This window comes from Leuciscus leuciscus, assembly GCF_965113295.1.
Source record: "Leuciscus leuciscus genome assembly, chromosome: 13".
In the NCBI taxonomy this organism is placed as follows: Eukaryota; Metazoa; Chordata; class Actinopteri; order Cypriniformes; family Leuciscidae; genus Leuciscus; species Leuciscus leuciscus.
The window spans coordinates 1763322-1781812 of NC_138737.1; the positions used below are offsets into that span (position 1 = coordinate 1763322).

Genomic DNA, 18491 nt, shown 5'->3' on the forward strand with positions numbered 1-18491 from the left:
TTGAGCATCAAATCATCATATTAGAATGATTCCTGAAGGATCATGTGACACTGAAGACTGGAGTAATGATGCTGAAAATTCAGCTTTGATCACAGGATATAAATTACATTTTACAGTATATTCCCATATAAATCAACCACTTTAAATAACAATAATTTTTCATATTTTTTTTACTGTATTTTTGATCAACTAAATACAGCCTCGGTGAGCAGAAGAGACTTATTCCAAAATTCCAAATCTTACCGACCCCAAACTTGAGACCAATGACATCACATCCTGTTTCTTATTTAGTTGTTACTCTTATTCTTTGGTATTTATTGTTGTTCATTTCAGTAAACACATTTCACACTAAAAACAACTGGATTTTGACATTTTCTGAAGAAACAAGAGCTGAATCCCCTGCATGTTCACTCCTTTTCAAGCTAAATGTAAAGCATCACCTGCAGTGTTTTTTTCTTCTTCTTGCAATAAAAGGTCATAAAGCTCACAAACAGCCATAAATGCTCCGATCATAAAAGGTTTGAAGTGGTCATTTTAAGAGTGCATGTAAAAGTCAGACCTGCAGAAATGTGGCAGATTTGAAGCGGTTTATGGACCTTCTAACCTTTTAAGATCTGACAGCTTGGTGATTTTCTTCACCGGTTGGACTTTCATTCAGCAAAACCTAAAACAATCCCGAACACTCAGAGGACAGAATACATCGTGGAACGCATTAGGACATTTTGCTAGGTCAGGGTCACACGTCTCACGTCTCACAGATGAAATCTCAACCGTGTCTCCGAGACAGCATGTGAGATTACACAGAGAACACATGGAAAGTGTCTCAGATGTTTCTCCTGAGAAAAAGACCCCAGTAAATCACACATTTATCTCCGCTAGAGTTTCAGAAAAGATCTCAATGTCTCAAACTCTGCTCAGATTTGACAAACACTGCAATCAAAAGTTAATCAGTGTTATTTTAATATCATTGCGATACTATTATAGTTATATTTAGTAGTGGCCAGAAGTGATAACACAGCGGACAAAGGGACATCTTCACCCTTTATTCAAATATTATTAAACATTTGTATAAGATTTTGTGATCATATTGTGTAGTTGTGCTTGGAGTCGATGAAATATGACAAATTGTGGGACATCATTTTTGACCAAGCTGTCATACAAAGAAATTATGAACACGTGCAAAAACAAGAGAACCAACACAATATTAATAACTGATCATGTTTTAGACAATGTATGCTTTTTATGTCAGCTTTTTGTTTTTCTGAGCACATTTTTTTTATTTGCATGTAAAAATAAAACCTGTAGCTGTAGTTTACCTTTCTTGCCGAATAATTGTCAAATAAATGTTTAAGATTTAGTGTTTTGTTTTCCTTCATATTTAAAAATATGAAACATTTTACTATATATATATATATATACAATTAAACCATCAAAATATGAGTAAAATATTTTATATTATTAAATATGAAGGAAAACAAAACACTAAACCTTGTTAAGTATTTATTGCTGTCTTTTTAATTTATTGCTGATTTAAAAATATAAAATATTTTACTCATATTTTGATGGTTTAATTGTGTGTGTGTGTGTGTGTGTGTGTGTGTATATATATTTATATGTATATATATATATATATATATATATATATGCACACACAATTCAACCAAAATATGAGTAAAATATTTAATATTTTTAAATATGAAGGAAAACAAAACACTAAACCTTGTTAAGTATTTATTACTGTCTTATTAATTTATTGCTGATTTAAAAATATAAAATATTTTACTCATATTTTGATGGTTTAATTGTGTGTGTGCATATATATTTATATGTATATATATATATATATATATATATATATATATATATATATGCACACACAATTCAACCAAAATATGAGTAAAATATTTTATATTTTTAAATATGAAGGAAAACAAAACACTAAACCTCGTTAAGTATTTATTTGACTATTCGGCAAAAAAAGCAAACTACAGCTTGCTCAAAGTTTATATAGTTTACATTTTAATTTTAGTCAAAGTTTTTTGTTCATTTTAGTTTTTTTAATGTCTATATAATTTATTTATTTTTTTACATTTTAGTTTTAGTTGTTAAACTAAATGAAAATGAAAAATGTTCAAAATTAAAAAGGTATTTAAATATACCTGTGAACTCATGAAGTGTCCTGAATCCTCTGAGATCAGCCGTTTGTTTCCAGCCCTGTCTTCAAGATCTTCAGTTCTTCTTCTTCTGTTAGCTTCTGCTGCTGTACTTCAGTTGTGTTGGCGAGGTCTAGTGTGTTTCTTAATGCTGAAAGTGTTGATTTCTGCTCAAGCGATCAATATCAGCACAAGCTTCTCAGTAAAGATGGATATTGTTGTAGAACAATTTACGGGCTCTAGAGAAAATCCCCACAAACACACAGTAAACTAGATATCACTTACTTTCATAAGCCTGCCTTCCAGAAGCTTCTTCCAAAGGTCATTTATAAATGTTAAAGGACAGTAAGATCACACAACTGTACCTGAGATAGTGTGATCGTGAGATCTTGATTTCTGATGTCCGTATCCCTGTGTTGGCTGTGTTCAGAATGGAAAGTATAATCATCAATTACTCTGGTGAAAAAAACAAGCAAACAGAAGTCATAAATCATAAGAGTACAGTCAATAAAAGTCAATAAAAGACCTTACTCACATGTTGAGTGATAAAACGGCTTCATCTCCTTCATCTCATTGCCTAAAATCAATGGTTTAAAATTCTTCCAACACATTTAAACACTTTTTCATTAAAGCAAAAAGCAGACGGTCAAGCTTGATCTGATTTAATTATGCAAAGCCTGTTAAAAAAATAAATCAACAAACACGGACTGTCATATTTTATTTTTATAATACAGTTGCTTTACAAATAACACAAATCATAACAGAGCACTGAATGTTTGCCAACGAGCTTGGATGCAAATCAATTTTATATACATCTACAAAACAATATTTAATGTCAAAAGGAAAGTTCATGTGGGCACTTTTTCAGTCTTGTCCAGGGTCATGTTATTGACCTTTCCAGCCCATCATCTTCATAAATGTCAACAAAAAGAGATTCCAACGCTTCTGAAGGTCTGACGTCCTACTGTAATCAAACCAGGGCATTCACATTCAGCTGAGAAGCTTGACTGGTGTCTTTCAACACCATCAGAAATCATGCGGTCGAGTCTCTCAAGGCAGAGATCCGGAAACGGTCTCTTTCTGCTGCAGCTTCAGGACCAGTTCCAGCAGATTCATCTGCATCATCACCTCCTGCGACACACAGAAAACCGGCTTGGAAAGAGCAAAAGAGCAGGAGTAACCCAGCTAACAGGGAACGTTCTCAGAACTTCAATCAAGGTTCTCTCAAACTTAAAGGGGTGTGTATAATGCCCTTTTCACAAGATGTAAAATAAGTCTCCGATGTCCCCAGTATGTCCCCATGTCACATATGTATGTGAAGTTTTAGCTCAAAATACCCCACAGATATTTTTATATAGCATGTTAAAGTTAAAGCAAAAACACACCGTTTTTGTGTCTGTTCCTTTAAATGCAAATGAGCTGCTGCTCCGGCACAGGGGGAGGAGCTTCGATTACCTCACACACACATGCACTGAAAATTTCAAAAACTTTTAGCCTTTTATGTTCAAACCGGAGTCAGACAATGATGGAGAGACTCAAGAAGAAGTGACAACATGTAGAAGCTACAGGACATTTCTGAATGTTAGTTGATCAATTTATGTAGCTTATGTGTAGTTATCTTCTAGTCATTGATTAGCATATTCTGTCATGATAATCTATAAATCGTGTTCCGGGGGCGGGGTTTATTTAAATTTTAGGGCTAGTGATGTCACTAACCCGGGAGGAAGCTTGTGAAGTCTCTACCAGTCTCTCTCTCTTGAATTTATTTTAAATTATGTGTTACCCCAGGCTCAATTTATTATTATTTATTTGTATTTTTACTTTTGTCTGTTTATTTTACTGGCTTTTTATTTAACTTGCTTTCACTGGCTTTTTGTCTACTGTTTATAATTATATTATTGTTGGTTAATTCTGTTTTGAGTTGTAACTATGTATTTGCGGTTATATCTGTTCAATAAATAAAATAAAATAAATAAAATAAAATAAAAGTCCCTACCAGTCGTTTGTTGTAGTCCTTAATAAAAAGCAATTTCTTTAAAAGCAAATATCTCCCTTTGCTTTGAGCGTCGTAACTTTGCAGATGTAGTTTATGCTCAAACAGCAACATTACACACTAACTAAAGTTAGAAAAGTGTAATCATAATCAACCACCCCTTTAAGAACAAACATTCTTCAAGTAACATTCATAAAGCGCAACAGTCGGTTCCGGAAGTAAAAACCCCATTCATTTTCTCCAAAGGCAAACTGATTTTTAACTATAACTAATTAACGCGATGGTATTTGCTTCTGTTGAAACCATCTGCCAACATTATTTTTAACTTATTTTTTTAAATAATCATGTTTAACAGTGGAATGTGTGGTGAAAAACTACATTACCCATGATGCTGTACAGAAAATTACACCAATCAGAGTCTAAACAAGTAAACCACGCCAAAATGGCTCCGCCCACTCCCATGAAACACCGCAAAATAATCAAAACTTTAAATATTTTGATTATATAGATATAATCAACATTTTTAAATAAGTAGTTTTATATTTCTCCATCATTTGTAATTGAATTATGCTGTTCGCAATGCTTCATGGGATTGTAGTTCTTTTCCTCACTAAAGACGTAAAGTTCACAGTCTTAAACCTTTGTCTTTTCGTCAGATTTTAAAATAGTTTTTTGCTTCAAAATCAAAGTCTGAAGTGTTATGATTCACCTCTTAACTGGTTAGCTTGGTTCATGGCTTATAACACTGTTATAACAGCTGTTATAATGGCTGTTATAACAAAGATTTTTTTTAAATCCCTATCGGAGAAATGAATGGAAAAAATACTTCTGGAACCGACGCCGCTGAGAAAGCACTGCTGCACTCCACAGAATGTTTGTTCAAAATGATCTGGTCTTTAATAACTTTTGATATGAGGTTTTAGTTGGACGTTCATCTAACGTTTTTTAATGTAACTGCTGGTTTTAGAATATTCAGAGAACATTTAAAAGTATCGTTCTCATAATGTTTGCAAAAAACCTTAACGTTCAGAGAACCCTAAACCCAAACCCTAACCCTTTTTTTTCCATAACTTAGTAAGAACTAGGGCTGTCACTTTTGAGAAAAATCAAATTCGAACGGATATCAAATATCAAGCAATGTATTAGAATATTTTCGAATATCTACGAGTAAAATGTTGACGAACAACCTCGATCCATCAGGAAACGCCACACGGTCGCTGAATTTCACTGCGCTTCATGAAGAGTTTTTCTTTTGCGTGAAAAAGCTGTTCGCCGGAGATGTGTTAAAGATAGCGGAGTGTATTCATGATTAGGCTACCGGTATTTACCGGCAGTCATGGCCTAGTGGTTAGGGAGTTGAACTGGTAACCCAAAGGTTGCTGGTTCGATTCCAGAACCGGTGGGAAATGACTGAGGTGCCCTTGAGCAAGGCACCTAACCCCTAATCGCTCCCCGGGCGCCACACAAAGGCTGCCCGCTGCTCTGGGTGTGTGTATCCACGTTTGCAGTGTGTGTGTGTGTTAACTACTCACTACTCTGCTCCTAATGTGTGTGCATTCACTTGGATGGGTTAAATGCAGAGGTCAAATTCCAAGTATGGGTTACCATACTTGGCCGTCACGTGTCACTTTCATAATAATCCTCCTGGCGCCGGGTCTGAGTGAGTAATGTACTATCTTACCTTTGTTCTTTGATTAACATTAATGACACTTTAAGACCAGCCGCTGCTGACAGAGACATTTTCTCACAAATCTCTACGTTCATTTAAGACTTTATTTAAATAATTTAAAGGAACCATATGTAAGATTGTGGCCAAAACTGGTACTGCAATCACTTTCAAATTACTGTAGAGCGGGTCTTTTAGGTTTCGCAACGTTAGACATTTTTTATCCGACACGTTTGTAGCTGCAGCTGTGGTAACTCTAGAGCAGATCTGGCAACCCGGATGCTGAAACACTACTGACTTCGTGATTGGTAGATAGCCGGAGGGATGTTGACAACATCAACATCAGTTGAGGGCTGCAACTTCACTTTTAAATGACAATATCCTGGCCGGACTACTGTTGTCAGTGATATAAGTATTTGAAATGAACATGATTTCTTAATGTCTAGTGACATATCAGGGCCATTTTATGATTAATTGAAATACATTTCTTACATACGGTTCCTTTAAGACTGCTCTTATGAGGACACTCGACAAAACTGACATTTGGCATCATTTGTGTGTTATGGTTTGTTCAAGCCCGAAAGCGAACTCGATACTGACGCATCTTTTCTGTGGGTCGTGTGTGTGTGTGTGTGTGTGTGTGTGTGTGTGTAATAGGCAGGAATTACAGCGCGGTCTCTTTAGTCTTGTCGTTATCTTCCATTTTCAAAACAAGCTGGCTATTGGCTATTATTCGCTTGATCTGGTCACGGGCCTACGCTACAGTACGTTTAGAGCGGCCGCTACTGGATGAGATGGCAAACAATAAAATAAAAAGCAAATGGTCTAATCATAGACTGTAAAAAAAATGTGCAAAACATGGCACTTTAAAAACCGGATAGTTTATTTATAGTTCGATTCCGGATATTTCACGTCATGTTCGAATGCATATTCGAATATCGAATAAAGAGTGACAGCCCTAGTAAGAACAACATTAGCAAACCGTTCTGAGAACATGTTTCTGTTTGCTGTGAAGAGCTTGACCTGCGGGTTGGTGGTGATGTAGAAACCCGGTACGCCTGCTTTCTCCAGCGTGTTCTGTTGATCCAGAACCTTCTGATCCATTTCAGCCACGATCTTCTCATCCATCATCCTCTGCTCATCTTTCACTCGCTGATCGAGAGCCTGAAACGGTGACGGTCAGGCAGTGTTTGCTGTGGGACTCGATAAAAACACACACCAACGGTCCATCTTACCTCATTTTCGGCTCGCTGATTGGTTTTCATAACAGCCAAATTATGAGACTTGCACGCTTGCAGAGCCTGTTTGTGTTTCCGAACCAAATCCTGCTTGAGTGCTGAAAGAGAAAGACACACAAATCACACACTCCTTGTTTTCAGTATGGCCTGAAACACTCACACACACACTCACACACACACCTCTGTGTTCGCTGTGTAGTTTCTGTCTCTGGTTATAGAGGTTTTTCTCCGTCAGATGTTGAATGTCCAGCAGCCCTTGCACTATTTCATACACCGTCCCGTCGATGAGCGCTTGAGCCAGATCACTGAGTGTGGTGTACGACAGACGCTGCTGGAACGAGCTGAAACAAACACACTTATTACTCCACTTACAAGAGCAGACATGGTAGAAAGTGTTTAGTCTGCCAAAGGATCGATAAACATTATATTTTATATATATATATATATATATATATATATATATATATATATATATGTGTGTAGATTTGTAGAAGGGGAACCACCAAATCTGTTAAAGGGGTGGTTGATTATGATTTGACTTTTCTAACTTTAGTTAGTGTGTAATGTTGCTGTTTGATCATAAACAACATCTGCAAAGTTACAACACTCAAAGTTCAAAGCAAAGAGAGATATTTGCTTTTAAAGAAATCGCTTTTTAAGGACTACAACAAACAGCTGGTAGAGACTACACCACATTCCTCCAGGGTTAGTGACATCACTAACCCTAAAATTTGCATAAACCCCGCCCCCAAGAACGCAAGTTATAGATTATCATGACAGAATATGCTATTCAATAACTAGAAGATAACTACACATACACTATCTAAATTAATCAACTATCATTCAGAAATGTCCTGTTGCTTCTACATGTTGTGACTTCTTTCATTAGTCTCTCCATCATTGTTTGACTCCGGTTTGAACATAAAAGGCTAAAAATGTTAAATTTTGAAATGTTCAGTGCATGTCTGTGTGAGTGCGAGCTCTTGAAGCTCCGCCCCCTGTGCCGGGAGCAGCAGCTCATTTGCATTTAAAGGAACAGACACAAAACGGTGCGTTTTTGCTCTCCCTCAAAAAGTGACAATTTTAACATGCTATATAAAAATATCTGTGGGGTATTTTGAGCTGAAACTTCACAGACACTCTGGGGACATCAGAGACTTATTTTACATCTTATGAAAGGGGCATTATACACCCCTTTAATTGACATTAGTATTTGATCTGGTCTGGTGTGGTCTGGTGTGGTCTGGTGTGGTGTGGTGTGATCTGGTGTGATGTGATCTGGTGTGATCTAGTGTGGTGTGATCTGGTCTGGTGTGGTCTGGTGTGGTCTGGTCTGGTGTGGTGTGGTGTGGTGTGGTCTGGTGTGGTGTGGTGTGGTGTGGTGTGATCTGGTGTGATGACGTGATCTGGTGTGATGTGATCTGGTGTGGTGTGATCTGGTCTGGTGTGGTGTGATCTGGTGTGATGTGATCTGGTGTGGTCTAGTGTGGTGTGATCTGGTCTGGTGTGGTCTGGTGTGGTGTGGTCTGGTGTGGTCTGGTGTGGTCTGGTGTGGTGTGGTGTGGTGTGGTGTGGTGTGATCTGGTGTGGTGTGGTCTGGTGTGATCTGGTCTGGTGTGGTCTGGTGTGGTGTGGTCTGGTGTGGTGTGGTCTGGTGTGGTGTGGTGTGATCTGGTGTGGTGTGGTCTGGTGTGATCTGGTGTGGTCTGGTGTGATCTGGTCTGGTGTGGTGTGATCTGGTGTGGTGTGGTCTGGTGTGATCTGGTCTGGTGTGGTCTGGTGTGGTCTGGTGTGGTGTGGTGTGGTCTGGTGTGGTGTGGTGTGATCTGGTGTGGTGTGGTGTGGTGTGGTGTGATCTGGTGTGGTCTGGTGTGGTGTGGTCCGGTGTGGTGTGGTGTGGTCTGGTGTGATGTGATCTGGTGTGGTCTGGTGTGGTGTGGTCTGGTGTGATGTGATCTGGTGTGGTCTGGTGTGGTGTGGTGTGGTCTGGTGTGGTGTGGTGTGGTCTGGTGTGGTGTGGTGTGGTGTGGTGTGGTGTGGTGTGATCTGGTGTGATGACGTGATCTGGTGTGGTCTAGTGTGGTGTGATCTGGTCTGGTGTGGTCTGGTGTGGTGTGGTCTGGTGTGGTCTGGTGTGGTGTGGTGTGGTGTGGTGTGATCTGGTGTGGTGTGGTGTGGTGTGGTCTGGTGTGGTCTGGTGTGATCTGGTCTGGTGTGGTCTGGTGTGGTGTGGTCTGGTGTGGTGTGGTGTGATCTGGTGTGGTGTGGTCTGGTGTGATCTGGTGTGGTCTGGTGTGATCTGGTCTGGTGTGGTGTGATCTGGTGTGGTGTGGTCTGGTGTGATCTGGTGTGGTGTGGTCTGGTGTGGTCTGGTGTGGTCTGGTGTGGTGTGGTGTGGTGTGATCTGGTGTGGTGTGGTGTGGTGTGATCTGGTGTGGTCTGGTGTGGTGTGGTCCGGTGTGGTGTGGTCCGGTGTGATGTGATCTGGTGTGGTCTGGTGTGGTGTGGTCTGGTGTGATGTGATCTGGTGTGGTCTGGTGTGGTGTGGTGTGGTCTGGTGTGGTGTGATGTGGTGTGATGTGATCTGCTGTGGTGTGGTCTGGTGTGGTGTGGTGTGATCTGGTGTGGTGTGGTGTGATGTGATCTGGTGTGGTCTGGTGTGGTGTGGTGTGATCTGGTGTGGTCTGGTGTGATCTGGTGTGGTGTGATCTGGTGTGGTGTGACCTGGTGTGGTGTGGTGTGATCTGGTGTGATGTGATCTGGTGTGGTGTGATCTGGTGTGGTGTGGTGTGATCTGGTGTGATCTGGTGTGGTGTGATCTGGTGTGGTGTGATCTGGTGTGATCTGGTGTGATGTGATCTGGTGTGGTGTGATCTGGTGTGGTGTGATCTGGTGTGGTGTGGTCTGGTGTGGTGTGGTGTGATCTGGTGTGGTCTGGTGTGATCTGGTGTGGTGTGGTGTGGTCTGGTGTGATCTGGTGTGGTGTGGTGTGGTGTGGTGTGATCTGGTGTGATCTGGTGTGGTGTGGTCTGGTGTGGTGTGATCTGGTGTGGTGTGATCTGGTGTGGTGTGGTGTGATCTGGTGTGGTGTGATCTGGTGTGATCTGGTGTGGTGTGGTGTGATCTGGTGTGATCTGGTGTGGTGTGGTCTGGTGTGGTGTGATCTGGTGTGGTGTGGTGTGATCTGGTGTGGTGTGATCTGGTGTGGTGTGGTGTGATCTGGTGTGATCTGGTGTGGTGTGATCTGGTGTGGTCTGGTGTGGTGTGGTGTGATCTGGTGTGATGTGATCTGGTGTGATGTGATCTGGTGTGATCTGGTGTGGTGTGATGTGATCTGGTGTGGTGTGATGTGATCTGGTGTGATGTCTGTACCTGGGCAGGTCCTTCACGAGCGCCTGCAGCTCTGACAGCAGGTAATAGTGTCTCTCTTGTTGTCTGGCAGCATCAGACTGATCATCACTGCAGTATGTGTCCATCACACATTCAGCCCTTATGGAAAGGAGAAAAGAGCTCATTATAAATCAATACATCTGACGGGATGAGTCACACTCAGAATCAGAATGAGCTTCATTCGCAAAGTGAAAACACACAAGGAATTAGTTGAATCTCTGAGTACATACATACATATATGACATGAATATGAAGAACATTTAAATAGGACTAAGAAAGAAAATAATAATAATACTAAAGTGGTACACATCTGGAGCAGAAAACCTATGTACAGATTTGTGCGTTATGTGTGTGTGTATGTATATATATATATATATATATATGCATTTACTCAGTGTTGTTATCTTTAACTAATACTGTAATTATTAAAATTGTTTTCGCTGACTGAAATAAAGCTAAAGCTAAATAAAAGAAGAAAATCTAGATTTTGAAGAAAAAACATTAAAAACATCACATCACATTTTAAGAACCTAGTAAAATTAAAAAACGCACATAACAAAATTACTTAAACTTACACTAAAAAATAAATAAAACGAAAATATAAAATAAAATCTAATGTAAAATAATTATACTTATAATTGTGTATAAATAAAACTACAATAACACTGGTCGTAGCTGAATTAAGTAACTTGGCAACTACATACTACATTTAAGACTTAAATTATTATTATTGTGATTAAATGTAAGTATTGAATGTAGTAAATAAAATTAAGATTAACATCTAAATAAATTAATATTACCAAAATATGCCAAGAAAAGTATTAGAAATTGAATATGAAGTCTTAAGCAATGCAATAAGGAGGATAATCGAACATAGATCGTTTTGCATATGTACTGACTGCAAATAAAAATATGAAATCAATATAAATTATGTTTTTACCGTTTGTTTCTTTTCAGACTCTGGTGGCTTTAAAGAACTGCATCATCTTATTACTAAAAGAGATTAAACTGAACGAAACTCTTACCCGCTTTATGATTCAAGTCCCAGAGACGAAAAGATGAATGCTTAAGGTGTGTCGAGTTTAAATACAAATACAAACTTTCACTGAATGTACAGTATGCTTAAATTAGAGATTCAAGTGATGATTGTTTTGAAATGTGTGTGTTGAGGTTAGCGCATGCGCAGCAGCGTCATCCTGAGGTCCTTCAGCACGCAGGGCTGCCCTTTCATATGCCTTAGAGTTTGAAATAATAATTCACTATTTTAAACATAGACATCGATACAAAATAACAATCATTTTTAGTTGTAATCCATGTCTATAAAATAATAATAATCATTTCTTATTGTAGGCCACTCGTTTCATTGCACTCATAATTTTCTTTTTCTTTCTCAAAACACGTTTCCCAAGATTTTTCCCCTCTTACTGTTGTTTTAAATCACTGTTCTAAATGTTTTAATTTAGTAGTTATTTGATTTGTGTGATGTTTAATTAGCGTGTCGCTGCGCTGTGCGCCGCTCACCAGCAGATGTCGCTGTTCACTCAGTTTCTCATCAGCATCACTGAAGTCTCCTCATCATCATCTCATCATCATCCGAGAACAGAGTCAGAAGCATCACGACTCGCGCGCTGTTACATCGAGACTAATGCATGTAGATAATATAATGACTTCAGAAAATGCATAAACTGATGGGCTCGAGATGAATGACACGAATATGGATTTACGCAGCGTGGATGGATTGGACAGATGAAGCCACTCCAGTGTGGATCTGAACAAATCATCACCTGACCATCATGATTTAGGTATTCTAAAGGAGATAGAAGGGTTTTCTTTTTTCTTTTAGCATCGTTATGATTTAATTAGCAGAGCTTATTTGATGAATCCCTCGTTTAGATGTGCAGTGCTGCTGTTTGAGCGTCTCTAATCCAGCATCCCTGCAGATCTTCAGTGACATGAAGCTCCTGCGATCATGGCCACAAACACTTCTCTGTACTTTCGCATCGTCGAGGGACGAAATCTTCCTGCAAAAGATGTGTAAGTTCTCGCAGAACAACTCGGCTTGTCTGAAAGGTGTTGCATGATGAGAGTCATGATGCTGATCCGATTATGATCTCAAGTGTTTGATCTGGAGTCATAATGCTGTTGACATGATGAGGATGATGATGATGATGATGATGGTGTTGTGTGTTTTTGTCCAGTTCTGGAACCAGTGATCCGTACTGCATCGTCAAAGTTGACAATGAGGTCGTGGCCAGGTGAGTGTCACATTCTTACATGTGTGTGTGTGTACTCACGGTTTATATAGAAGTGCTGTCAGCCTGTCAAAGCGATTAATCACATCTAACATTAAAGATTGTGTGTGTGTGTGTATATATATATGTGTGTGTGTGTGTGTGTGTGTGTGTGTGTGTGTGTGTGTGTGTGTGTGTGTGTGTGTGTGTGTGTGTGTGTGTGTGTGTGTGTGTGTACAGTCAAACCAAAATGTATTCTGACACCTTCAACATTTCTCACATTATCACAGTTTTATTCGCTATAGTTTAGAAAATGGTAATAAAATATGAGCAGAACTCAGTTGATATTTGACTGGTTTTGTCCGTCCTTCTGTTAGACTGTCTCACACATGAATTATGTTGAATATCTGTCAGCTGTTAAATTTAACTACACAATTAGATAATACCAGTTTAGCTCAACCAGTGACCAAGCAATGCTTCATTTTGTTCAGTCTGTGTGTAAAAAGAGCATTAGCAATTAAAGACAAAACACTTCAGCAAAACATGATCAGCTCAAAGTGTCTGAAAAATATTTGGTCCCAAATTTTAATAAATTTTACTGGTAGTCACTGTATGAAGAATATTTGGTTATAATATGTCACGGTTTACTCTGTTTTGCTCTCCTCACTTATAAGTGAACTACAGTGTCCTGCACACACTAGTAAAAATATTTTGGTTTGGCTGCATATGGGCCCTATTTGAACGATCTGAAACGCAAGTATGAAGCGTGAAACGCAAGTAACTGTGGGCGGGTCTCGGGCGCTGTTGCTATTATACCGGCGGGATAAATGCCTCTTGCGCTCGACGCAAATCTAAAATGTGTTGGTCTGAAGTAGCTTCATTACTCATAGGTGTGGTTTGGGCGTAGCGTGAAATAAACCAATCAGAGCATCATCTCACATTCCCTTTAAGAGCAGGAGCGCTTGTTCCATGGCGGATTGCTATTATAACGGCGGATTTGCCAGGCGCGCGCCAGGAGCGGTTCACAGCCGAGGAGACTGACGTTCTCGTCAGGGCCGTAAAACACAGAGAAGTGACATTGGGGATGGAGAAACACACCCAAATTAGCTTCGGTTAAACAGGCGTATGATAATTTGGGTAAATGTGTAAGCTAGATTTATGCCTATTTTTTCACATCTTCATGGACACAACAATGATTTCCCTCATGTGGAATATTTGTCCTTGTAATAATGTATGGTTTTCTAAAAATGAGAACTGCTGCGTCTGTATAGATGAGAGAAGCAAAGTGTATGTGCGTTGTGCACACGCTACATTGATTATGGCCAAGCATGCGCCCTTAAAATAGCATCTGAATAACATGCGCAACGCGCCACTGACTTTAGACTAGATTTTTCCTGGTCTGTGGCGGAATTGTTTTCTAAACCTGCAAAATAGCACCAGGGAACGTTTGCGCCGGAACACGCCTCCTCTTTGCGCTGAACCGCCCCCGGGAGCGCAAGTTCATTCCCTAATTTACCGACAAGCCTCTGTGGAGGGACAAGTCCGCTGTGCGTCAGGTGCAAAATAGGAATGACACATGCGTCGGTCTACAAAGTCAATTGCGCTGGGTGCAAGATAGGGCCCTAAATGTATATGTGTGTACACACACACACACACACACACACACATATACAGGTCTTAAAATGAACACTTGCCAAGCGACAAATTGTTGTTTAGTATATGAAACGGCGTCACTCGCCAGTTGGCCGGTAACATTTTTATGAATTCTAGCAATGCATGAATGTGAACAAACATGAATGACGCTCGGGACAGTTGACGGATGCATCGCCACGAATGTTTAAAGGGATAGTTCACTTTGAAATTAAATTTTGGTATGTTTTAGCTTACCTCAAGGGCATCCAAGATGTAGGTGTCTTTTTTTCCGCAGTAGTTTCAATTTTGATATTTTTAGGTCAAACCGTTCTTGTCTGTCAGTCATATAATGCAGGTCTATGGTCACGGTCTCAAAACACAAGCACAGAGTCCAAATTAAAACAATTCCCCATCGTAAGTACACATTGATGGCCTAAGACACGAAACGAGCGGTTTGTGTGAGAAAACGAACAGTTTTTATATCGTTTTTACCTCTTGAACTCAGCCACGTCCAAGTGATCTGAGAGCGCGGGCGGGTATAGATATATACACTAGATGTCGCCTTGGCTACTGCGAAACCGTAGCCAAGGCGACATCTATTGTATATATCTATACCCGCCCGCCTTGACAATTTAAATATTCAAGCGCAAGAATATGCAAAACAGAAAGGAAGCTCGTTTCGTTACTCACACACTGTGTGGAAAGTTTATTGTGCGCAAAAATCCGACGCGAACGTCCAGAAAGCCCGTCTCTGACAGCGCGCGGAAACTAAACTGAGTCTTCTTTCAGTTGAGCGGACAAATTAACGCAAAAATATGTCAAAAATACCGATATCCTAGTAAGAATAGTCGGTTATGTCTTAAGTGAACGTAAAGAGTTGAGAAAGTAAACGCATGTGTATCAGTATCATTAGCCGCGTTTCCACTGTCGGGCCGGGCCGTGCTAGTGCGTGCCAGGGCCAGTCGCGTTTCCACTGTCACTTCCGGGGCTTGATCGGGGCTTACTCGGGGCCAACGGCCAGGATTTCTGGCCCGTCGAATACCTTGGGCCAGAGCGGGCCAGCTCGGGCTAGAGGAGTGGTTACGAACAGAGGCGGAGTTCACCTGAGTCGGGAGACGGCAGCGCCGGATGATTCTGTCAGCATTAAAGACTTTTAAAATAATTTAACTCGCGTTCATGTTTGAATGCCTTGTGTTTGTGATGCAAAAGACTATGCGCGCTAACCATTACCATAGTAAACATAGTAAACGCTTGAAGATACGCATAGTAAAAAAACATACGCTTGAAGAAATCAGACCAATCATAAAGGCTATCACAATCATGTTTTTATTTTATCTGTCAGTAGCCTCGTCTCTTTATACCGGACTATCATACAATAAAGCAACTTTTTTTTCGGGAGCTTCCTCTGTTTCCCTGACGGAAAATATCTGTATGGGAGTCGAGAGAGTGCTAAAGCTCCTCAGGTCGTATTTTTGGTGGCATATATTTGTAGAAATGATCATTCTTTCTAAATGTGATGTAAATATGTCCTGTAACTACCAGATAAACAGTAACAGACGCGACTGCAGAAGTAAGTGTGTCCTCTTTCTATTGTGAAATAGACCTAACAGTAATTTATTTCTGAGTGACTAATGTGCAATTTTGACATAAATTAATTCATTATGATCAATGTATCACTTTTTATTGTAAACCTGTGGTAAAACATCGATGCTTGGGTTTTTAAATATTCAAGTAAACAACAAAAATGCCAGCAAACGGCCGCTTTTATCATGTTTGTTTTCAACGCTGTTTCAACGCTGTTTCCAGTGATTTCTGATTAGTTTTCTGATAAAACTTCCATTTGTTGGTGAATGGGTTAGGGTGACGTTGTTCCAGAGAGGCGTGTTACGGGCGTGTTTTAGTGAAGCGCTGTGGAGCTTCTGGCCCGGCAGTGGAAACGCAGGCCTGGTGCTATTAGCCCGAGGCTATTAGCCCGGCACGGCCCGTTTAAAGCCCTGGCCCGGCCCTGGCCCGACAGTGGAAACGCGGCTATTATATTAGATCCGTGTGTTCGCTCTTAAAGTGACAGCAGCCTAATATTCCTGCCGTCTGCGTTTATAATGTTAATCAAACAAAGGACAAAAAAAAATATAGATGCAAGGTTAGTCGTGATTTATATAGCTAGATGTGTAAATGTGTGTGAAAGTGTATAAGCCACATCTCTAAACACATTCATATTGCATTTGTCACTATTTTGCATGATCGATTCATTATCCTAATCATTCATTGATTGCTTGCAGGGTGATTAATTGTGCCGATCATGGTGTTGTTATTGATCTAATTGATCGACCACAGTTGGACACTAATGCAAATGATGAAAGCATTAATGCACGTTACATCATCAGCTGGTTACCACGGAGAACTACATAATTGCAAAAAATTAAAAATAAATAAAGATTGCGCGTGAGATTGTGTGTTGCGTTGCTTCCACATGCTGTATTGTGAGAGTTTCCTGAACAGCACACCTGGTGTGGCGCATATTTAAAAAGCTTTGTGTCTTTTGAAATGGAAATGCTCAGGCCTCCCTTTGAGAAATTGGATGAATTGATTGATTGTTTTCCATCGGCGTCACTTATGGCCATTTAAATTGTTCTCTGTATCCGGGCAGATTGTAATTCAGGCACTAATACATGTATGAAACTAATGACGCTGAGCGCTTGCAGTGAAGCGTTTAGTGAAGTGTGTGTGTTCTCTGTGTCCCGTCCAGAACTGCGACCGTCTGGAAGAACTTGAATCCGTTCTGGGGGGAAGAATACACCCTTCATCTGCCAACGGGCTTCCATACGCTCACCTTCTACGTCATGGATGAAGACACTATTAGGTAACAAACGTGCCGTGACGTCACGGATGTAAAAGCTCACGTGTGTGTCCAGAATGCATGAGGTTAGATGAGTAAATGAGCATCTGACGGGACGGTTCTGCTCTTGTTTGTGTTGTGGAGACCCGTCTGCCCACTGACACACACGACGCAGTGTTTGTAAATGAACACACTCACGATCACAGCAGAACATTTGCACGCACAAACACACAGATGGAGTGATGACCACAGCTCTGGTCTGTTCAGTTCTCCTCACATGCAGCGAAAACATGACATTCTTCCTCAGTGTTTCTGTCTCGTTTTCCAGTGCAAATATCCAAACATTCTTAAATCAAGAGACATTTACTGGAGAAACAAAATGAGTGAAGATGTTAAGTTTTGCTTTCTGAAAAATGTATCAAATTTATGCTTAAAACAAGAACAGATTTCTATGAAAGCTTTGTTTCCACCACAGAATAAAAAATAAAAAAGGTAATTGCGACTTTTTATCTCGCAATTCTGACTTTATAACACGCAATTGGGAGATAAAAAGTCAGAATTGCATGATATAAACTCACAATTGTGTGTAATAAAGTCAAAATTGTGAGTTTATATCATGCAATTCTGACTTTATCTCGCAATTCTGAGAAATAAAGTCGCAATTGTAAGATAAAAAGTCGCAATTATCTTTTAAAATGTTTTATTCTGTGGTGGAAACAAGCTTTCATAAATATCTGTCATCTTGTTTAAATTAAGCTTCTTTTTTTGACACCATTGGCAGAGATTTGTTCTTATTTTAAGCACAAACTCACTTCATTACTTCTCCAGTAAATGCATCTTGATTTAAGAAAATTTTGGATATTTACTGGAAAACGAGACAGAAACACTGAAGTGTTTCATTCACTCTTAAAAATAAAGGTTATTATTATTATTATTAAGGTTTAAGAAACGTTAACATACATGGAATCTTTCCATTGCACAGAAGGTTCTTATAGTGGACAAGGTTCTTTAGTTTAGATTACTAAAATGTTCTTCACACATGGTTCTTTTAAGATCTGTTCACTGAAAGGTTCTTCTTTGGCATCACTGTGAAAAAAAACAACCTTTTGGAACCTTTATTTTAAGAGTGTTTCATTGTATCACTCTTAGAAGAAAAAGAGATAATTTGATGGATTTAGTTTGAATTAATTACTTTTGTTATAATTTTTATATTACTATTATTGAATTTGATGAATTAAGCAGCTCATAAATATACTTTATCACTAGAAATAATTGAAGTAACCCACTAAACATGAAAGTTTTAGGCAATCATTTAAGACATTTCTCCTTTTTGGCATAAAGGGTTCTTTATA

General features: G+C 39.5%; 2 protein-coding genes and 1 long non-coding RNA gene across 3 annotated transcripts in view; 1 reads left to right on the forward strand and 2 right to left on the reverse strand.

Annotated features, from left to right (window-relative positions):
* Positions 1–2854: 2854 nt before the first annotated feature.
* Positions 2855–11598, reverse strand: dgcr6 (DiGeorge syndrome critical region gene 6). The gene is made up of 6 exons (XM_082188946.1): positions 11466–11598; positions 10423–10539; positions 7231–7391; positions 7048–7148; positions 6836–6976; positions 2855–3284 (listed from the first exon to the last, which is right to left on the reverse strand). Exons 2-6 carry the CDS (start codon positions 10524–10526, stop codon positions 3204–3206), a joined length of 588 nt encoding a protein of 195 aa, XP_082045072.1. The 5' UTR covers positions 10527–10539; positions 11466–11598; the 3' UTR covers positions 2855–3203.
* Positions 4811–6828, reverse strand: LOC309513203. Its single transcript, XR_014211366.1, has 2 exons — positions 6178–6828; positions 4811–5990 (listed from the first exon to the last, which is right to left on the reverse strand). It is a non-coding gene; the product is annotated as an uncharacterized lncRNA (long non-coding RNA).
* Positions 11599–11990: 392 nt separating the features above from the next.
* The window catches only part of rasal1 (RAS protein activator like 1), a 35993-nt gene continuing 29492 nt past the window's right edge, over positions 11991–18491 (forward strand). The window contains exons 1-4 of the mRNA XM_082188866.1: positions 11991–12242; positions 12334–12474; positions 12639–12695; positions 17050–17163. Of these exons, the coding sequence (XP_082044992.1) occupies positions 12410–12474; positions 12639–12695; positions 17050–17163 (236 nt within the window). The 5' untranslated portion in view covers positions 11991–12242; positions 12334–12409. The remainder of the gene's footprint in view (positions 12243–12333; positions 12475–12638; positions 12696–17049; positions 17164–18491) is intronic.